Source organism: Lissotriton helveticus, chromosome 5_1, assembly GCF_964261635.1.
Source record: "Lissotriton helveticus chromosome 5_1, aLisHel1.1, whole genome shotgun sequence".
Classification (NCBI taxonomy): domain Eukaryota; kingdom Metazoa; phylum Chordata; class Amphibia; order Caudata; family Salamandridae; genus Lissotriton; species Lissotriton helveticus.
The window spans coordinates 1,178,530,305-1,178,553,330 of record NC_136065.1 but is presented as its reverse complement, the minus strand read 5'-3'; the positions used below and the strand labels follow the sequence as shown (position 1 = coordinate 1,178,553,330).

The window sequence follows — 23,026 nt, the reverse complement described above, 5'->3', positions numbered from 1 at the left end:
AAGCGGAGGATAATTAGAGGTAGAGTGTCTAGCTGAAGTCTCCTGACCCGAGAACATGTGAGCGGCCTACCGATAGTTTCATATGTTATCATTGGATTGTACTGTCCTGGACCTTTGCCGGATTAATAATGGGAGAATAATATTGTAATCTCTTTGACCACCTGTATACGAGCTGTCAATGCAATGTCCTTATTGCTGCTTTGTCTCTAATAAAAATTGTTTAAAAAAAATTAAAAAAAGAAAGGAGGCAAAGGGGGGGGAGGGGTAGGTGGAAAAACACACCAAACGAGAGAGACCGAAAACAAGAAATGGAGGGTTTTAAAAGAGGGTATCAAGGAGTAGAAGCTGAAGACACTTATGGAAAGTTGTAAAGAAAAATATACTGCCTCCGCTTACACTGAACCTGTCAAATGAATGCGAAATAGGTTTTAAAATGACAACGCAGTTCTCCAAAACCATTTGCAATAAAGTAATATAACTTTCATTGCAACAAACATACCTACTTTATACTCCTGACCATTTCATAGCATATTCATACAGAGCAACTTGCATGGCATGAAGTATAGGGTCATCAGAACACCTCCAGCCACGAGGATACCAGGTTTTCAGGGGAGGGCTTTTGTTTAAAAAAAAATAGTACATCCTGTATACTATAGTGCTGCCTCAGATTAGTTGACCAGATTGACAGACTAATCCCATTACAATGATATAAATAAACAGAAAAACGCAGAAATGGAAAAGCAGTGTCGGAGTAACCATTTAACTTTCCACCCTAGCATAGTCCACTTTACACCTCGCCATTCATCCAGGACATCACATCTGCAGCAAAAATATTCTTTGTCACTTACATTGGACCCTCAGGCTCCAATCCAAGCAGCCGTTTTCTGACCAGCAGAAGTTTTGTAGTGAAATCTGGGATGCGCTGAATTCTCACCATAAGATCTCCAACCACCTGAGAATAGTTACAGGGAGTAAGACAGCAAGTGTAATACATTTAACAATACAAATATCACTGCAACGACAGTTCAAGAAGAGACTTGGAGAACAGATTACAATCTTCAGGATTGAAAATGTTCGATTTTGTGAACAATCAGTTACACTCCTCACAAAACAAAGATATCAATTTCACCTGACGATTGTGTAGATGGACAAGTTACTTATCTTCGGTAACTCCTTATCTGATAGAGACATGATCTATCCGCAGATTCCTTACCTTTGAACCTTCCCAGGCTTCAAACCGGATCTGGAAGATTTTCTTAAGGAGTACCCCTGCGCGTCGGTAGGTGGCATCGGTCGACTCCGCGTGATGTCTTCTGCTTCGTCTCTGTCATCGTGACGCTCGCGTCTATATAGGCAAACCTGGGACGTCAGTACTTTCACAACATTCCACACTAGGAGCATGGAGCCATGAAGTTGACTGACAGTGGTGTGTTCAAACAACTAGGGCCCTGAAGGGGAACAGCCCTGACATTAAGAACTTATCCGCAGTGCAGAGAGGATGGGTGGGTCTATAAGGAATCTACAGCTAGATCATGTCTCTACCAGGTAAGGTATTAAAGAAGGTAATGGACTTATCCATCTGTTAGAGACATCTACCTGTAGATTCCTGACCTTTGAACAGATATCCAAGCAATACCATCCCCAGAGGAGGGACTGTGGAAAAGTTTAAACCAGAAAGTCCAGTAGGACCTAATAGCCAAAGAGGCCTTCCGTATGGACCTGATTGTCCAGGCAATAATGCTTGGCAAATGTGTGCAGGGATGCCCATGTAGTCGCCTGGCAGATGTCGAGGACCGGGACACCACACTGGAGAGCCATGGAGGCTGCCTTATCTCTGGCAGAATGAGCTGTCAGGCCTTCAGGAGGCTGTTTCTTTGCCAGAGCGTGACAGATCTTAATGCAGAGGATAACCCATCAAGAGATGGTCCTCTTCTGCACAGAACATCCCTTCATTTCTCCAACATAGCCCAGAAAGAGTTGGTCTCCACCAGAACTCTATAGTGCAGTTAAGGTAGAACGATTACGCTCTTTTTTTAGGTCCAGAGTGTGGAGACCTTATTCTTCCTTAGAAGGATGCGGAGGAGCATAGAAGGTGGGCAAGGTGACAGATTGCTCTAGGTGGAAAGGTGTCATCACTTTAGGCAAACAAGAAGCCCTAGTGCGGAGCACTACCTTGTAGGGGAAGACCGTCAGATAAAGACACTGATAAGAAAGTTCCTGTAACTCGCTCACCCTCCTGGTAGAAGTTATCGCCACTAAAAATGCCCTTCTGTCCCAGCCAAATTCTGAGATGCAGGCCTCCTGACAGAGGGTCTACAACCCCACCTTGCCTTGCATGTTGCAGTACCCCATGGTGGTGGTGTTGTCCATGAACACCTGAACCAGCCTTCCCTTGAGAGATAAGAAGGCTTTTAGTACCAATCCGATCACACAAAGCTCCAACAGGTTGATGTGCAGCCTGGCTTCCGCTGGAGACCAGAGTTCTCAGATCTCCACCTCCCCAGATGGTCGACCCATCCCAAGAGTGACATCTGTCACCACTGGAAGATCTGGGTGTGGAAGGGAGAGGGGTCTGCCTGTGACCCATTTGCGGTTTGTCAGCCACCACTGCAGACCTAGCGCAGTTCCCGCCATGAGGCCCATCAGCTTCAAGAGTCAGTCTCACCGAAATCCAGTATAGAAGCCGAAACATCCGTATCATAGCCTGAATATTTTGAACTCACTGATCAGGGGGATAGGCCTGAAACTGCACCCTTTCCAGAACATCTCAGATGAAAGGAAGCGTAAGGGAAAGGAGTCAGGTGTGACTTTGGCATGTTGATAGTGAACCCCAGTGAATGCAGGAGGTTCGCCGTAGTCTGGGGGTGGGAGAAGACCTCCTGGGGTGAGCCTACCTTCAACAGCCTAATTTACAACAAGGGGTGGTGATGGACAGAGTCTCTGAATTAAGCAGAGTACTCTCACCCAGTCAAGAGATCAGGGCTAGATCCAACACCGTTTTTTAGCTCATTGCACCATCCCAGTTTCAGAACCTGGCTGTATGCAAATTAGTCTGTCCCTGGCCCAGTGCATCATGGGAACAGGGCAGACCAGACTACAAAAGCCAATTCTTACACTGGGAAGGAAACAAGCTTCCGGGGACCGGTTTCTGCCATTTCAGGCGTCTTCGGCCCGGCTTGCTTGAATCCTGATGGTGCAATGAGCAAGGCACTCACATCTGAGTATACCCTTCCACGCTTAGGGTGGACAAAATAATTTACAACAAGGGGTGGTGATGGACAGAGTCTCTGAATTAAGCAGAGTACTCTCACCCAGTCAAGAGATCAGGGCTAGATCCAACACCGTTTTTTAGCTCATTGCACCATCCCAGTTTCAGAACCTGGCTGTATGCAAATTAGTCTGTCCCTGGCCCAGTGCATCATGGGAACAGGGCAGACCAGACTACAAAAGCCAATTCTTACACTGGGAAGGAAACAAGCTTCCGGGGACCGGTTTCTGCCATTTCAGGCGTCTTCGGCCCGGCTTGCTTGAATCCTGATGGTGCAATGAGCAAGGGACTCACATCTGAGTATACCCTTCCACGCTTAGGGTGGACAAAATAATTTACAACAAGGGGTGGTGATGGACAGAGTCTCTGAATTAAGCAGAGTACTCTCACCCAGTCAAGAGATCAGGGCTAGATCCAACACCGTTTTTTAGCTCATTGCACCATCCCAGTTTCAGAACCTGGCTGTATGCAAATTAGTCTGTCCCTGGCCCAGTGCATCATGGGAACAGGGCAGACCAGACTACAAAAGCCAATTCTTACACTGGGAAGGAAACAAGCTTCCGGGGACCGGTTTCTGCCATTTCAGGCGTCTTCGGCCCGGCTTGCTTGAATCCTGATGGTGCAATGAGCAAGGGACTCACATCTGAGTATACCCTTCCACGCTTAGGGTGGACAAAATAATTTACAACAAGGGGTGGTGATGGACAGAGTCTCTGAATTAAGCAGAGTACTCTCACCCAGTCAAGAGATCAGGGCTAGATCCAACACCGTTTTTTAGCTCATTGCACCATCCCAGTTTCAGAACCTGGCTGTATGCAAATTAGTCTGTCCCTGGCCCAGTGCATCATGGGAACAGGGCAGACCAGACTACAAAAGCCAATTCTTACACTGGGAAGGAAACAAGCTTCCGGGGACCGGTTTCTGCCATTTCAGGCGTCTTCGGCCCGGCTTGCTTGAATCCTGATGGTGCAATGAGCAAGGGACTCACATCTGAGTATACCCTTCCACGCTTAGGGTGGACAAAATAATTTACAACAAGGGGTGGTGATGGACAGAGTCTCTGAATTAAGCAGAGTACTCTCACCCAGTCAAGAGATCAGGGCTAGATCCAACACCGTTTTTTAGCTCATTGCACCATCCCAGTTTCAGAACCTGGCTGTATGCAAATTAGTCTGTCCCTGGCCCAGTGCATCATGGGAACAGGGCAGACCAGACTACAAAAGCCAATTCTTACACTGGGAAGGAAACAAGCTTCCGGGGACCGGTTTCTGCCATTTCAGGCGTCTTCGGCCCGGCTTGCTTGAATCCTGATGGTGCAATGAGCAAGGGACTCACATCTGAGTATACCCTTCCACGCTTAGGGTGGACAAAATAATTTACAACAAGGGGTGGTGATGGACAGAGTCTCTGAATTAAGCAGAGTACTCTCACCCAGTCAAGAGATCAGGGCTAGATCCAACACCGTTTTTTAGCTCATTGCACCATCCCAGTTTCAGAACCTGAAATGCCAGAAACCGGTCCCCGGTAGCTTGTCTCCTTTCTGGTGAAGAATTGGCTTGGTAGTTTGGTCTGCCCTGTTCCCATGATGCACTGGGCCAGGGACAGACTAATTTGCATATAGCCAGGTTCTGAGCTGGGATGGGGCAGTGAGATAAATAACGGTGATGGATCAAGCCCTGATCTTTGGACTGGGTAAGAGTGGTCTGCTTAATTCAGACACTCTGTTCATCACCACCCCCTTTTCTGTATCGTTTTTGGCCACTATAGGTGTGGCAGGGTATACTCAGACATGAGTCCCTTTCTCACTGCTCCATCAGGATTCAAGCAAGCCGGGCCGAAGAGGCTGAAATGCCAGAAACCGGTCCCCGGTAGCTTGTCTCCTTTCTGGTGAAGAATTGGCTTGGTAGTTTGGTCTGCCCTGTTCCCATGATGCACTGGGCCAGGGACAGACTAATTTGCATATAGCCAGGTTCTGAGCTGGGATGGGGCAGTGAGATAAATAACGGTGATGGATCAAGCCCTGATCTTTGGACTGGGTAAGAGTGGTCTGCTTAATTCAGACACTCTGTTCATCACCACCCCCTTTTCTGTATCGTACCTTCAACAGCCAGTCATTCAGATAGGGGACGACCGAAACCCCTGATCTCTGTAGATGAGCTGCGACCACTGCTATCACCTTGGTGTACACCTGAGGGGCAGTGGTGAGGCCGAAGGGGAGTATGGTAAACTGAAGGTGCTCGTGGTCCACAGTAAACCGCAGAGAGCGGCGATGAGCAGCCAGGACGGTAATATGGAAATAGGCATCCTGCATGTCCAACGCTACTATCCAGTCTACAGATCCAGGGAAGACAGAACCTGAGCAAGAGTGAGCATCTTTAACTTCTCTTTTCTAAGTAAGTAGTAGAGGCGTCTGAGGTCAAGGATAGGACCAAGGCCTCGGTCCTTTTTGGGGAATAGAAAGAAGTGGGAATAGCAACCACAGCCTAAATCTGGCAATGGAACCCTCTCTATGGCTCCCTTGGCCAAGAGAGTGATGACTTCTTCTCAAAGCAAAGCACAGTGAGCTTCTGTCAGCAGATCATATGTAGGAGGCATGAAGGGAGGGCTAATCTCGAAGGGGAGGGAGTAACCCTTTTGGACTATCTGCAGAACCCACAATGGTGGAGGTGATGGCGTATCCTGCCACCAACTGGATGTCTATGATCTGGGAGAATCGGACTGGGAGTGTTTGGAGGCGGAGAAGGGTTTGTGGCCTTATCTGACCTCGGGCCATCCGACCCACAGGGTGGGGGTGAGCTGCGCCCATGGCCATGCATAGTTTATGGAACTGGTGCTATCCTGTGGCTAGGATAGGGGTGGCTCCGCTGGAAGCCCCTTCTATAGTCATGAAAGCTTGACTTAGACGAGATGACACAAAGAGGCCCAAGGACTTGGCCGGAGCCTGTGATTCCTTGAAGTGCTATAGCGCAGCGTCCGCCCTATTTCTGAAGAGATGAGAGCCATCAAAGGGCATGTCTATAAGATTGGCTTGGACATCGCCAGAGAAGCCAGACATTCTCAGCCAGGTGTGGCGCCTAACTGGCATGATCGAGGAAACTCTCTGTCCAGCGAGTCTTTCATGTCAAGGCCACAGTGTATGGTAAACTTTAATGCATCTCTTCTGTATGCAGCAGCTTGGGAGAGGACTTGTGGCAGCACATGTGCAACCATATCCCATAAGGCAAGGGAATAATGGCCCAGGAGGCATACAGTGTTTACCAACTGCAATGCCTGGCTGGCAAAAGAAAACCTTTTCTTGCCGAAGCTTTCCAGCCTTTTGGAATCCCTGTCCGGAGGTGCAGAAGGGAATGCGCCACGAGAAATAGAGGCTTGGACCACCAAGCTCTGGGGGGTCTGTTGAGATGTGAGGAAAGTTGGGTCGCCTGGTGCAGGAGGATGGCGGCGGTCGATTATTCTTTTCAAAGGAGCTCCTGAGCTGGGCTTGGAGCCCAGGAGAACATCAATCAAGACTCATTGAATGGCAGCAAGATTCCAAGGTGGTGATGCCAGGCTGCAGGACGTCCATCAAGACATTGGTCTTGACCGCCGGAGTAGGAAGCTGCAGGTCCAAGACCTACACAGTCCTACGCACTGCCATAGCAAAGGAAGCTCACTCCTTCATAGCCAGGTTAGGAGGAGAAAGCCTGCCAGGCTCTGGGGAGGTATCCAGGCCACTGGTATCACCCATTTCCTGATACCAGTCCATTTCTTTGGAATAAGGTGGGAACTCTAAGGGGTCCTACACCCCTCCCAATCTTCCTTCAATCCTGGCCCCTCCAAATAAGTCTGAGGATGGTACAAAGTCCAAGGGCTCTGCCGTCCTCGGGGGACGCCCGGCTGGCTCCGTGTCGTCAAGGATGAGAATGGGGCTGGTGCCGCCAGAGGAAGTCTTGGCGTCATGGAAGGTCGAGTAGGTACAGCTGGAACCAGTCCTGATCCACGAGGAGCCATGGGTGCCGTGGCCAGAGCTGATGCGCGGCACCCAATGGAACTCCTTCAGCTGAACCCTGAAGATGTGCCAGCGTGTTCAGCCCACCCAAATATGCCGCAATGGCGTCATAAAATTCTTTCAACTGGGCAGGGGTTGCTTCTGGTCCCGGGAAGGAGGGGAAACACAGAGCAGACACAGGTACACACTCCACAGAGCGAAGCTTCGAATGCAGAGACTCCTCCGTCGCGTTGGGTGACGGACGGGGTGAAGTCGAAGCACACTTCAACTTCTTGTGTTTTTTGAGGCGCTTCTTACCTGACCCCTTTGAGGACTTTGAATGGTAGGACGAAGACTTGGATGCCATGGAGCGGTGCTCGGAACGAGAAATCAGAGGCGCCAACGCCAGGCTGCAAGCAGCTTTAGGATCTGCTCCCTCAAAGCTTTAGGAGCAATGGCCCAGCAGTCGGAACACAACTTCAGATCATGGTTGTGCTCCAGGCACCAAAGGCACACAAGTGGGGGCCCCATGACCGATATGGCACTGTGACAGTCACCGCACGGTTTGAATCCAGAGTTTTTTTTGGACATGATGGAACCTACACACCAAAGAATTCATGGTTGAGGGGGAGAGACATTTCCTATCCGGAGAAACTTCCAAATGCATTGTTGCGATGATGTCTCAGATTTAAATGTGGGGTAAATCAAGTCTATGTCAGATGTTCACAGTATCTTACTAAATAATGACAAAACCTGCAAATGTGGTCTCAATATGAAGGGAGATCTAGCACATATTTTAGTGAATTGCCTGTGGTTCTTAGCTCAACGGAAGATTAATTAAACCCATTTTTAAAAAGTATGACATTAGGGATAGGGAGCAAGCGATTAAATTACTCATGGAGATGATTCCTGGATGTAACCTGTGCCATGGAACGATTTGTATCGTATGTAGATTCGTTTCTGAAGGGCAAATTGATTATTCTTATGAAGGATGAACTGAAGTTTTTAATTAGAAACTAACTGGGGGTTGACCTTTTATCGTCTGTGTTCAATGTACATGCATAGATTGGTTTATGCTAGATGAATTAAGGTTTTAAAAGTTGTTTTATTACGGTTTAAGATTTTAACCACTATTGCGATCTAAACCACTGTTTTTATGTTATATATGTGATTTACAGTGTGTTGTTTAGAAGAACAATGGTCTAAATAAACATATGTTTTGGCTGACTGACTTACTTACTTCAAAACTAACTTGCCTGGAAAAAACAGTCACGTGTGGCAGATTGTCAAAGAGTACTTGCAGATCACTCATGTCGCACCAATGTTCCGGCGATGAGGAAAAACGTATTGAAGGTAAGAAGCTATAATTACCAGTTGCATGGGGGTTCAAAGAGCATGCACATGAGGAATATGATAACTAAATTCCAGTACTACTGGAGAATAACCAAATGAGTAGGAAAGTTGGAGGAGATGCATGTTGCAAACATTTAATAAATAAAAAGACAGAGTGCCCTGGTAGCTTATTTTAGAAATGCATCATAGCTTTGTGTAACTCCAGGATTTTCTGCGTGGTCTAACTGAAGGACCCAGAAATTCTGATTGTGCCGGAACGGGAGTCTGAATCATCTCTGAAAGAGATTGAGTTCATGAGCATGACTGAGAATCACGTTTATGTCCTTCCATCTTCTCAGGAGTTAGGGAGTGGTATGAAGAGGTAGAGTCCTGCTTGGATTTCTTATGCTTCTTTTTCAACTTAGCGGAGGACTTCAACCATGACAAAGAACTGCCATGGGAATGACTTCGGGAGTGGGAAAGGGACCTTCCCATCGATCGTTCACAGGGCAGTCTCTTACCGTACTTGCCAAAAGTACAGCTTTGCCTCACTGTCCCGAATGGCCTTTGGCTTCATCAAGGCGCTTGCTCTACAAATTTTGAAGTTGTGTTCTGAGCACAAGCATTAAAGACAAATCTGACAGGGTTCTGTCACTGACATCTGCTACCAACAGTCTCCACAGGATTTGAACCCTGTGGTTTTATGAGTCATATTTCCCTGGTACATTTGTTATTTTGAATGAATTTCAATATTTTTGCCTCATGAAGAGAGGAAGGGTCCCCTCTGGATAAGCGTCTGGTGCACAGAAAGAAAGGAACTGAGGCAGTGTGCATGGGAGGCTCTTATACGCAGCTCTGAATGTCTCTTCCAGGGCAGAACAACGTTGTTGCGGAGCAGCACAACACCACTAACCAGTGCGCAGGGGGACTGCTAAACATTTTCAAGATCAAGTCTGATGCCTGTGGAACATTAAAAAGATGAGCAATCTTTGGTTAGAAGTATTCATCAGAAACAAAGTTTTAAATTAAGATCTTTTCTTCACAGCAAGCAACAATTTCTGCTCAGCATCTCATCATTTAGAGACAGATCTACTCCAGTTGTAGCAAAGACCGCCCTAGGGTAATAACTGAAGATGCTTTGTACTCACCAGGCCTGAACCACTGGCTCTGTAGACTCTGGCATGGAGATGGCTGCCACTGGGGTTATGGGTGCAGCTAATGTGGAGCTCACTGGGGCTGCACTGCTGGTGCCGCTAACTGTGTCATGGAGGAAATCACCTGCCCACATCGCTTTTGCCACTGCCTGGATCACAAGGACAATGCCCACAATGGTGAGGCTGGGGACAGGCAGGCACCGAAAGTGCGATGCTCAAAAACTCTGGTTTGGGAAGAGGTTGATGGTTGCAGTGGGCGTCTCAGGAGAAACATCTTGGGAGGAGGGGATTCACCCATGAACGCAGTACAAACACTGCACTGGCAATCATAGCCTAAGAGGTATGACTGTCTTCAGTCACTCCTCTTCGCATACACCGTCATGTCTTTACATTTAGATACAGCGGCCGTCTTGCACATGCAACCTTAATATTCTAGGCTCTGCATTTACCTTCAGGGCTGATCTAGCATTGATCATTGTTAAATATTGAAAACACTGATGGAACCGGATAGATACTTTGGAGCTCACAACACAATAACATGACATTTTTAAAGATATATTGTATGCTATGCCAAGGTTCGTACCAGCGCAAGCCTAGAGTATTCCCAAATATTCTCAAATATCAATTGTGCTCCAAAGGAAAGAGCGGCCACCAACACTCTTAACTTGTCTAAGGGAGAACCCCAGTCATTTCAGATAGATACAATGCCCCGAGCAGTAGCTACTGAAGACGAATGAAGCTGTTCTTGTGACTATGCAGTGTAAACAGGAACAAGCCTTTGAATTGTGAAAAAGATAAGAAAGGAAAGTGCTACTTACCAGTATGCATCTGTTCTTGGCATGTAGAGCTGCAGAGTTACACACTGTGCATAGATGGCCACCTAGTTTTGTGGCGCGGATGTTTGCAGTTTGTTTTGTTGTAGAAAAGTTTTTGGAAGTCAAGGGATAGGTGACTCCTCCTTTGGATTATACTGCGCATGGGTATCGGCTCCATCCCCAGATTGTTTTTCGCCATTGGGGAAGTGATGGAGCTGTACAAGAGGTAGTGATGTCAATGTGATTTGCATCTAATTAAGATAATACTGGAACAGATACATACTGGTAAGTAGCATTTTCCGTTCGAGGCATATGAGCTGCAGATTACACACTGTGCATAGATTGTATAGCAGTACCCACATCTAGCCGCGACCACCAGTATCTATTGCAGTTGTTTGAAACAGTGTTTTTAGTACAGCCTGGCCCACAGTGGCTTGTTGTTTAGTTTGCACATCTACACAGTAATCCTTTGTGAATGTGTGCGGTGTAAGCCATGTAGCTGACTTGCATATATCTTCTAGGGGAATGTTCCCTAAGAATGCTGTTGAAGCCCCTATCTTCCTCGTAGAATGAGCTTTTGGAGGAATTGTTAATGTACGTTTGGCTTTGTGGTAGCATATTTGTATGCATTTAACAATCCATCTAGCTTTTCTTGATTTTGATATGGGGTTGCCTGCCTTTATGTGGCGGTGAAAAAGACACAAGAAGTTGTTTTGTTTTACGAAAAGATTGTGTCCTTTCGATATAGTACAGTAATGCTCTTTTCACATCTACGGTGTGTAGAGCTCTTTCTGCGACTGTTTGAGGCTGCGAGAAGAATAAGGGCAGCTCAACTGATTTATTTAGATGGAATGGCGAAATGACTTTAGGAAGGAATTTAGGATTGGTACGAAGAACCACTTTGTTATGATGCATTTGCAGAAAGGGTTCTTGAATTGTAAATGCTTGTAGTTCACTATCCCTTCTGAGAGAAGTAATAGCTACTAGGAAAGCTACTTTCCAGGTTAGGAATTGCAATTCACATTTATGTAATGGTTCAAAGGGGGGTCCCATTAATCTTGTGAGAACAATGTAAGTTTCACACTGGTGCGGGTGGCGTTCTGGGAGGAATTATCCTTTTGAGTCCTTCCATAAAAGCTTTTATAGCTGGTACTCTAAAAAGAGATAGATGTTGCCTATTTTGTGAGTATGCTGCAATGGCAGCGAGGTGTAGCCTGATAGATGTGTAGGCTAAGTTACACTTTTGAAGGTGTAATAGGTATCCTATGATGTGTTGAATAGACACGTCTAACAAATTTATTTGGTTGTATTGGCAGTATATGACAAACCATTTCCACTTAGCAGCATAACATGCTCTAGTGGTGGGACGTCTAGCTTCTTTGATAACGTTCATACATTCTGGAGGAAGGTTAAGGTAACCCAACTCTATGACCTCAGGAGCCAGGTCGCTAGGTTGAGCTGAGCTGGGTCCGGGTGTCTGATCTCTCTATGGTTCTGTGTTAATAGGCGTGGAGATAGGTTTAGTTTTTGGTGTGGTACTACAGACATCTGCAACAGCGTAGTGCACCACGGTTATCTGACCCAAGTTGGAGCGACTAGAATGAGCGTCAGGGAATGTTGCTGTAGTTTGCGTACCACTAACGGAAGTAGTGGGAGAGGAGGAAAAGCGTACGCAAATAGTTTTGATCAGTTCATCCATATCGCATTGCCTTTGGACAATGGGTGTAGGTATCTGGCTGCAAAGTTTGGGCATTTTGCGTTTTCGTGGGTGGCGAAGAGGTCTATGTGAGGTTGTCCCCACATTTGAAAGAACAGATGAAGAACTTGTGGATGAAGCTCCCACTCGTGGATCTGCTGTGTTTGTCGACTTAGCAGATCTGCCATAGTGTTTTGTACTCATGGAACGTGTTGGGCGAAGAGGAAGATCTTTAGTGGTATAGCCCATCTCCATATCTGCTGTGCTAACAGAGAGCTGCAGAGAGTGTGTTCCCCTTGTTTGTTTATGTAGTACATAGCTGTCATATTGTCTGTGCGGACTAAGATAGCTTTGCCTGAGACCTGAGTTTGAAAAGCTTTTAGGGCTAGAAACACAGCTAGCAACTCTAAGTGGTTGATGTGGAGTAACTTTTGTTGCGGTGTCCACCTGCCTTGCATGGTGTGGTGCAGTAGGTGAGCTCCCCAGCGGGAGAGCGATGCGTCCGCTGTCATGACTATTTGAGGAACTGGCTCTAGAAACAGGCACCCTTTGGAACGGTTTTTGGTGTTCCACCATTGCAGAGAACGATGAGTCCGACCGTCTACCAACACTAGGTTTGTTAGTTGACCTTGAGCCTGGTTCCATTGGTGTGCTAGGCACTCTTGAAGTGGACGCATTTGCAGTCTTGTGTGAGGTACTACAAATATGCAAGACGCCATCATTCCTATGAGCTGCATAAACACTCGAGCTGGTAGTGAGTGTTGCGATTGAATTTTGTTAGGAGAGTTTGTAGACTTGTTATCCTGGATGGAGAGGGATAAGCTAGTGTTAGTTGGGTGCTTATTGTAGCACCGAGATACTGTTGTATGTGCGAGGGTTGCAGATGCGATTTGGTGTGATTTACTGTGCATCCCAAATCATGAAGTTAAATAGTAGCGTGAGTGTGTTGTACACACTGGCTGTATGAGCTGGCTTTTATGAGCAGTCGTCTAGATATGGGAAGACATGAATGTGTTGTCTTCTTAAGTGTGCTGCTACTACTGCTAGGCATTTTGTAAACACCCTTGGCGCTGTTGTGACTCCAAATGGGAGCACTTTGGACTGGTAGTGCTGCCCGTCTAACACAAATCTGAGATATTTTCTGTGCGCCGTGTGGATGGGAATATGGAAGTAGGGGTCCTTGAGATCTAGGGTGACAAGGAAGTCGTTTACTACCAGAAGTGGAATGACTTGTTGGAGTGTGACCATGTGAAAATGATCCGACTGCATGTAAATATTTAGAGGTAGGAGGTCTAGGATGGGTCTTAGAGATCCATCCTTATTAGGAAATATAGGGAGTATACTCCTTTGTTTTTCTGATGCTCCGGAACTATCACCATCACATTTTTTTTGCAGGAGGGATATTACCTCCTGTCTGAGCAGTGTTAAATGTTCTTGTGACATTGGACGCTGCTTGGGTGGCATGTTTGGGGGGGAGGCTGTTAGTTGTAGACAGTAATCTTGATTGAATTATTTTGAGCACCCACCTGTCTGATGTGATGATTTCCCCCGGCTGGCAGGTATTGTTGAAGTCTTCCCCCGACAGGAGTGGAATGGGACGGGGAAAGGGGAAGGGAGTCATTGGGCAGGGGCAGAGGCAGAGCAGGAGTTGTTATTTTTACCTCTGCCTTTGTTATTGTTACCCCTGTAACCACCCCTTTGGTAGCCCTTGCTGTAAGTGGACTGTGTAGGGGTTTTATATGAGGTAGAAGAGTATCCCCTGGTGGCACCTCGATAGGATGAGCGTCGAAATGAACGTCTGGGAGCCTGCGATAGCAGGGCTCCCATAGATTTGGTGGTATCTGTATCCTTTTTCATTTTTTCAAGTGATACATCTACGTTAGGTCCGAATAGGTGTTGCTCATCAAAGGGTTGATTAAGAATGGCACTTTGTACTTCAGGCTTGAATCCTGATATGCGTAGCCAGGCATGTCTACTTAATAAAATGCTGGTGTTAACTGCCCTAGAGGCAGTATCTGCTGCAAGTGCACACCGAATAGAGGTGTTTGTAATGTTTTTTCCCCTCTTGGGTGAGCTCATTTGCTCTATCCTTGTATTTATCAGGGAGGTGCCTCATTAATGATTCTAATTCGTCATAATGGGCCTGTTGGACCTGGGGGTTCCAGATCACATAGGGTAGCCTGGCACAGAGTAGGACATTCAAACCTAAGGGCAAAATTGTTAAGCTTGCGTCACACCCTTACAGTAACTCAGCGTCCATCCATACAAAAACAACGCTACACCAGTTGTAGGAAAATACGGTTCACTTTTATAAAAGAATTCAGTATACTCTCACTTATTTCATCTGAAAGTTTTGTCACTATTCACATCAAATATTCCACCATCAGTCTCTTTAAACAGAAAACTTAACATTACATTGCATTTGATGTTACAAAATCCCCTTCTCTCATCTTTAAATGAAAGGAAACTAGATGACATATTCCGCAGATTACGGAAACATTACATACATTTTACGATCCCAGAAAAGGTCTGAAATCTTGTTAAATCTCTTTACAGGTGGACAAAGTTTTACATTACCCCTTAAGGTCTCAAGAACATTATATTTCGGTTGATTCAGGTTCTCAGCACAGTTCCAGCAACAGGACCCTTGTTTCACAGTGCAAGCAGCTAGGGATCTGAATGGTGACAGATACGTTTTTATTTCGCTGAATCAAATTACCCAGCTTGCTCTGGACTCTCAATAGATACGTGGAATCCCTCACTCTCTCCTCCAGGGCCCACAGTACTCTGTGTCAAGACAGTTACAGCCCCAAACTTTATTACACAGCCTTAACTTTGGGGTTCTGCTTCTGGCAATTTAACCTCATCCAATTAGGGGAGCACTGCACCAAAGAATGTGGTCCTAAGGGGTCTTAGAAGTGACTCAGTACTTCACTTGGGGGGTATCCTGTAGACGCATTTAAGATTGGCAGTCAGAACTGGTGTCCCGTTGTAGACCCAGTTTCACTCTCCTCCTCCCTCCAGCCAAGAGCCCCCCTTCGCTTACTTAATTTTACTGCAGCTGACAGGGTCTTGGATCGCTCCGGTCACACTACCGGACTCTCTCCACCAAGTGGCGCCTCCCTGGCAAGCCAGACCGTGGCAATCAAGCCGGTCTTGAAGGGAGGACACGCTGGGTTTTGGGCTCCGATGCTCTCTCTTCCGCCGATCTCACTGACGAGCCAACTCAGTCTTCTCGCCGGAAACCGGCGTCTCTGAGCAGGCGCAGGGGAGTAGCGTCGTCAGGCGGGGACCTCCTCCTTCTCCCAGAGTGCTCAGTGGCCCTTCTCTGAGCCTGCGCAATCGCAGGTTTCTCCTGGCTGAATCTCCGGCCCCTCTTTGAGTCGGCGATCACCTCACCGGACCGGCGTAGCGCCGCGCCGCGCCACCACAGCAGCCCTCAGCCGCCCTCAATCTTCCCGCCAGATCTGGCTGACTGACGAGCGGAACACACCTCAGGAGCCCTCGGCTCTCCTCCTCCAGGCCACCGACAGCGGAGGAAGAATCTTCGAGCTGCGCCACTGAAGGAAAGTAGGGGGAGACTTGGTGGGCCAAGCGCAGGCGTCAGGTGGGCACGAAGCACCAGGGGAGGAAGGAAATAATCAGTTCCCCCTGTCCTAACACCAGCCTTCCAGTGTTTCGTAAGGTTCAATTTACTTCTTCAGTGCTGGACAGGGGAAGGGGGGGGGGGGGCGACTTCCACTCCCCTTCACTCCTTGATAAGTCTTTCAAACTCACCCCAGCTTAGGGATTAGCCCTTTTTAACCTGAGTAGACTTCCTGTCCAGGATCAACAGAAACGCAGTCTAACCGGGACAGGTCTGCAGGAAAAGGAGGCGGTGATACAATGAGGAGGCAACCCTTAAAAGGCAGTCCACCCTCTGAATGTCCTACCCCCAACTAGCGCCACAGCCTGTACTCTAGCTGACCCTCTCTGAATGACAAAATGGCCACCCTACAGTTGGCCTTTTATACCCCTAGCCTCAAGTGTCCAGAGCAGGCCAGAAGGTTCTAGATTCCCTTTGTTAATCTATGAGTCCCTTTCCTGAGGTAACCGTTATGGCAGTTACTGGCCACCATTTTGGGTAACTAAGCTTGCCCTCAGAAAAGGTGGGATTTCTGGGCCTGTGAGGAACCATGGGGTCAAGGAGCACCTAACCCCCAGGTCAACACCTAAAAATTCCAGTGGACATAAAAAAAATGAAAGGATTGAGGGACAGAAAGGGGACAAAAATAAATAAATAAAAGGAGGGAACACCCAAAGGGCTGACAGGTCTAACACGGGTCCCCCCCAGCTGAAAGTGGGGAGAGCTATCCAACCCCTTGGGAGTCTTCATCACTAAGGCGGAAATACCTAGAGAGACCGTCTGCATTGGCGTGGTCCACTCCAGGCCGATGTTCCACCCTGAAGTCCATTACCTGTAGGGAGATGGACCATCTCAACAGCTTGGGATTCTCCCCCTTCATTTGCATCACCCAACGAAGGGGTCGATGGTCGGTCTGAACCAGGAAGTGCGAGCCAAACAGGTATGGCCGCAACTTCTTCAGAGCCCATACCTCTGCAAAAGCTTCCCGCTCAATTGCACTCCACTTTTGTTCCCGGGGAAGCAGTCTTCTAGACAGAAAGACAACAGGTTGATCCAGACCCTCTTCATTGAGTTGCGGTAACACTGCCCCAATGCCATGCTCTGATGCGTTTGTCTGGACAATGAACTCCTTAGAGAAATCCGGGGCCCTTAGGACCGGTGCTGCACACATTGCTTGTTTCAGCTTCTCAAAGGCTTGCTGACAAGCCTCCGTCCAGACTATCCGTCGAGGTTTCTTCTTGGATGTGAGCTGAGTCAGGGGTGCCACAATAGTGCCATACCCCTTCACAAAGCAACGGTAGTAACCTGTGAGGCCCAGGAAGGCTCGGACCTCAGTTTGAGTCTTGGGGGGCTCCCAGGCCATGATTGCCTCAATCTTCGCCTGGAGGGGCTGCACCGCTTCCCTGCCCACCAAGCGGCCTAGGTACACAACCGACCCCTGCCCGATCTGACATTTACTGGCCTTGATCGTCAAGCCAGCTTGTTTCAGGGTTTGGAGAACAGCTTGTAAGTGACACAAATGGTCCTCCCAGCTGCTGCTGAAGACGGCAATGTCATCCAAATAAGCAGCGGAGAAAGCCTCCATTCCAGAGAGGACCTGGTTTACCAGCCGCTGAAAAGTGGCAGGGGCGTTCTTGAGCCCAAAGGGCATCACACAGAACTGGTAGTGGCCCTCAGGCATGGAGAAGGCTGACCTTTCCTTTGCTCCATCTGTAAGGGAGATCTGCCAGTACCCTGAAGTAAGGTCAAAGATACTCAGGTATTGGGCAGCTCCCAGCCGGTCAATAAGTTCATCCGCCCTAGGGATCGGATGTGCATCAGTCTTGGTCACTGAGTTTAGTCCCCGGTAATCCACACAGAACCTCAGCTGTGGAGTGGTGCCCGGTGGGGCAGCTTTTGGTACCAGAACCACCGGACTGGACCAGGGGCTACAGGAAGGTTCAATGACTCCTAGCTCCAGCATCTTTGTAACTTCACTGTGGATGCTGGCCTTCACCTTGTCTGACAGCGGTAGGTCTTTGACTTCACTGGTGGGCTGTCTCCTGTGTCCACATCATGGGTACACAGGTGGGTCCTTCCCGGGACAAGGGAGAACAACGAGGAGTACTGCTCCAAGACCTGGTGGCAGTCCTCTCACTGCTCAGGAGTTAGGGATGGGGAGAGAATCACTCCCTCCACCGACCCATCCTTTTCCTGAGACGAAAAGAGATCAGGGAGAGGCTCGCTTTCCGCTTCCTCTGCTCCATGAGTCACCATCATCAAGATGACCTCGGGCCTCTCATGGTGGGGTTTGAGGCGATTGTCATGCAGTACCCGTAGGGGCTGTCGAGGGTTCTTAAGATCCACCAGGTAGGTGGCCTTACCCTTCTTCTCCATCACCTCAAAGGGGCCTGTCCAGCGATCCTGGAGGGCACTAAGCTCTCCAGGTTCCATCACCCACACTTTCTGGCCAGGCTCCAATTCCACAAGGTGAGCGTTGTGGTCATACCACTCTTTCATCACTGTTTGGCTGGCTTCCAAGTTGTCTGAAGCTTGCTTCCACAACTTAGCCATTTGGCTCCTGAAGGCCAGCATGTAGCTCACCACATCCTGGGGAAGCTTCCTGGGAGACTTTTCTCATCCGTCTTTCACCAGGCTGAGAGGTCCACGTACAGGGTGCCCATACAGAAGCTCGAAGGGGCTGAAGCCCACTCCCTTCTGTGGCACTTCCCTGTAGGAAAACAACAAACAGGGTAGGAGGACGTCCCATTTCCTCCGCAGGCTCTCAGGCAGAGTCCTTATCATGCCTTTCAAGGTCTTGTTGAAACTTTCCACTAGACCATTGGTCTGTGGGTGATAAGGAGTGGTAAACCGGTAGGTAACGCCACAGTCCTTCCACATAGCCCGCATATATGCTGACATGAAGTTGGTCCCCCTGTCGGACACAACCTCCTTGGGGAAACTCACTTGGGTAAAGATCCCCATCAGGGCCCTAGCCATTGCAGGTGCAGTAATGGTCCTCAGAGGTATTGCCTCTGGGTACCGTGTGGCGTGATCCACCAGAACCAGGATAAACCTGTGACCAGCTGTAGTTGGCGGATCCAATGGCCCCACAATGTCGATGCCCACCCTTTCAAAGGGGGTGCTAACGACAGGAAGTGGTTCCAGGGGAGCTTTCAGCTTCACCCCTGTTTTCCCACTGGCTTGGCAGGATACACATGTCCGACAGTATGTGTCGGATGCCACTTTCATCTGAGGCCAGTAAAAGTGGGGGACAAGCCGGGCAAAGGTCTTGTCCTGTCCTAAGTGTCCTGCCAAGGGAATTTCATGAGCCAGTTCTAAAAGAAAGGCCCGGTAACGTTGAGGGACAACCAAGGCCCGTGATGAACTGTGCACGGGTGCCTTATGTTCACTGTAGAGGAGTCCATCCTCCCAGTAATGAATATGCTACTTACCAGTATGCATCTGTTCTTGGCATGTAGGGCTGCTGACATTCATATCTATAGCATAGATCGCCGCCTAGTGTTGGGTCTGGATGATTGCACATTGTTGTCCTGGAAGAGTCTTCAAAGTATCACGAGATAGGTGGCTCCTCCCCTGGACTACAGTGCGACTCCATCCCCAGATTGTTTTTAGCCATTGTGGCGAAGATGGAGTGTAACAGTGTGAGCGATGACCATGCTAAGAATAAGTGTAAATTCTGCAGCCGCTACAGGCGCCGGGGAGGAGGGCGGGCGATATGAATGTCAGCAGCCCTACATGCCAAGAACAGATGCATACTGGTAAGTAGCATATTCTGTTCGAGGCATGTGGGCTGCTGAATTCATATCTATAGCATAGAATAAATAGCAGTCCCTCCATTAACGGCGGCCGCCTGTGCCAGCTGCAGATGTCTGAAAAAGTGTCTTTAGAACAGCCTGCCCTACAGCTGCTTGGAGTGCACATCTACACAGTAGTCTTTAGTAAATGTGTGTGGGGTAGACCATGTGGCTGCTCTACAAATGTCTTCCAAAGGGATGTTACCAAGGAAAGCCATGGAGGCCCCCAACTTGCGGGTGGAGTGGGCTCTAGGGGGGACCGTTAAAGTGCGCTTAGCCTTGTGATAGCAAATCTGAATACACTTAACGATCCACCTGGCTATACCTGCTTTGGAAATGGGGTTGCCTTTGTGCAGGGCTGAAAAGGCAACAAAGAGTTGTTGTGTCTTCCTAAAATCCTTTGTCCCATCGATGTAGTACATCAAAGCTCGTTTGACATCAAGAGTGTGGAGCATTCTTTCTGCCACAGTCTCTGGGTTTTGAAAGAACGCGGACAGCTCAATGGTCTGATTGACATGGAACTGCGAAACCACTTTAGGAAGAAATTTAGGGTTAGTGCGCAGCACCACCCTGTTGGAGTGAATTTGTATGAATGGCTCTTGTACAGTGAGCGCCTGTAGCTCACTAACACGTCGCAGAGACGTAATGGCAATGAGAAATGCCACTTTCCATGTTAAGAACTGAATCTCACAGGAATGTAGAGGCTCAAAAGGTGGGCCCATCAACCTGGTGAGGCCCACATTGAGGTTCCATACAGGAGCTGGAGGGGTCCTGGGAGGGATGACACGTTTCAGTCCTTCTAGGAAGGCTTTAATGGCAGGCCCTCTGAAAACGGAGAGATGCTGCCTGTTTTGGAGAGAAGCCGCTATGGCGGATAAGTGTATCCGAATGGAAGCATATGCTAGATTGCATTTGTAAAGATGTAACAAATAACAGATGATGTTGGGAATGGATGCATCTAGCGGGTTGATGTTGTGTTCAGTACAGTAAATGACAAACCGCTTCCATTTCGCTGCATAGCAGGCCCTGGTGGTGGGCTTTCTAGCCCCCCGTATGATATCCATGCATTCAGGAGGCAAGTTAAGGTAGCCAAACTCTAAGACTTCAGGAGCCAGATCGCCAGGTTGAGCTGTTGCAGGTCTGGATGCTGAATGTCGCCACGGCTCTGCGTCAAAAGCCTGGGTGTGAGGTGCAGCCTTTGATGAGGTACCACAGAGAGTTCTAGAAACGTGGTGTACCATGGTTGGCGTGCCCACGTTGGTGCAACCAGGATGAGTGTCATCGAGTGTTGCTTTAGCTTTCGTGCCACCAGCGGTATGAGAGGAGCTGGGGGAAAAGCGTACGCAAATCTGCCTGACCAGTTCATCCATATCTCATTGCCCTGCGACTGTGGGTGAGGGAACCTGGCGGCAAAGCTTTGGCATTTTGCGTTTTCCCTTGTGGCAAACAGGTCTATCTCTGGATGACCCCACTGCTGGAAGTACGGGCGGAGTACTGATGGATGTATCTCCCACTCGTGCATCTGGTGGCTGTACCTGCTGAGCAGATCCGCCATCTGATTGTCCTTGCCCGGGAGGTGTTCCGCCATGAGGAAGATGTTCCTCTGAATGGCCCACTTCCACATGCTCTGAGCCAGATGAGACAACTGCGGAGAGTGTGTACCTCCCTGCTTTTGAATGTAGTACATGGCCGTCATGTTGTCCGTCCGGATCAACACGACTTTGTTGCACAGATGTACTTTGAATGCCTTCAATGCCATGAAGATTGCCATCAGTTCTAGGTAGTTGATGTGCATCATCTTCTGCTGCGTTGTTCATAGTCCCTGCACCGTGTAGTGGAGTACATGAGCTTCCCATCGCTGGAGAGATGCGTCTGTCGTCAGGATAATCTGTGGCACAGGCTCCTGGAACGGTCGGCCCTTGCAAAGGTTGTGTGGATTCCACCAATGCAGAGAGCTGTATGCCCGACTGTCACCAACACTAGGTCGTTCAACTGTCCTTGAGCCTGAGTCCACTGATGAGCCAAGCATTCTTGGAGCGGACGCATATGTAGCCTCGCGTGCGGGACTATGAAGATGCAGGAGGCCATCATGCCTATCAACTGCATGAACACTCTTGCAGGAAGTGAGTGTTGCGGTCTGAACTTTTGGATCAGTGACTGAATGCTGTCGATCCGCACAGAATTCGGCTGAGCTGTGGCTGCCAGAGTATCGATCGTCGCACCCAGATATTGCCGCACATGGGCCGGCTGAAGGTGCGACTTGGGATAATTCAGTGAGAATCCCAGATCGTGAAGGAGGTGAATGGTGTGGGACATGTTGGCGGCGCACTGCTGGGCCGACTTTGCTTGGACAAGCCAGTCGTCCAGATAAGGGTAAACGTGAACGTTCTGCCTCCTGAGGTGCGCAGCTACTGTCGCTAGACATTTTGTGAACACCTTGGGCGCTGTGGTCACTCCGAAAGGCAGGACCTTGAACTGATAATGCAGACACTGAATAGTGAACCTGAGGTATTTCCTGTGTGATGGATGCAGTGGAATGTGGAAATAGGCATCCTTGAGATCCAAGGTTGCGAGGAAGTCTCCCTGATTGAGCAACAGGAGAAACTGCTGCAGTGTGAGCATATGAAAGTGTTCTGATAGAATGTACTGATTTAGGGGTCTGAGGTCTAGTATGGGTCTGAGGGACCCGTCCTTTTTTGGGATTAAGAAGTACAGGGAGTACACCCCCGTGCCTTCTTCCTCCACCGGCACGAGCTCGATTGCCCCTTTTTGCATCATGACTAGTACCTCCTGTTGCAATTAGTGCAAATGCTCTGTGGACATAGGACGGTGTTTTGGTGGCATGTTGGGTGGAGTGGATGTTAACTCCAGACAATAACCGAACTGGATAAGTTTCCTGACCCACCTGTCTGTGGTGATGGATTTCCAGGCGGGTAGGAACTGCTGGAGTCTCCCCCCCGACAGGTGTAGTATGGTCGGGGGGCAGTGACAGGGCGTCACTGTTTACTGGTGGCGGAGGAGCGGGAGTTGTTGTTTCCACGACCTCTGCCCTTGGTGCGGTTGCCCCGATAGCCGCCTCTACTCTGCTTGGTGTAAGAGGACTGCGCCCCACCTTTATTGCATTGCGTTTGCTGGGACATCTGGCCTCTGGAAACACCTCTATTGCTTGAGCGACGAAAAGTGCTTCCCCGAAACTGCTGGGACTGGAGAGCCCCATGGATTTTACAGTTTCGGTATCCTTTTTTTATCTTTTTCAAGGTGGTATCCACCTCAGGACCAAATAACCTGTCTGGGTTTACTGGCTGATTGAGGATGGTAGTTTGTATCTCCGGCTTGAAACCGGAGATTCTGAGCCAGGCCTGACGTCTCAAC

The 23,026-nt window shown here is 48.6% G+C and overlaps 1 protein-coding gene across 1 annotated transcript in view; it reads right to left on the bottom strand.

Moving 5' to 3' along the window:
- FHIP2A (FHF complex subunit HOOK interacting protein 2A) overlaps nucleotides 1-23,026 on the bottom strand; it is a 359,146-nt gene that overhangs the window by 37,330 nt on the left and 298,790 nt on the right. The window contains exon 16 of the mRNA XM_078643886.1: nucleotides 849-952. Within this exon, the coding sequence (XP_078500012.1) occupies nucleotides 849-952 (104 nt within the window). The remainder of the gene's footprint in view (nucleotides 1-848; nucleotides 953-23,026) is intronic.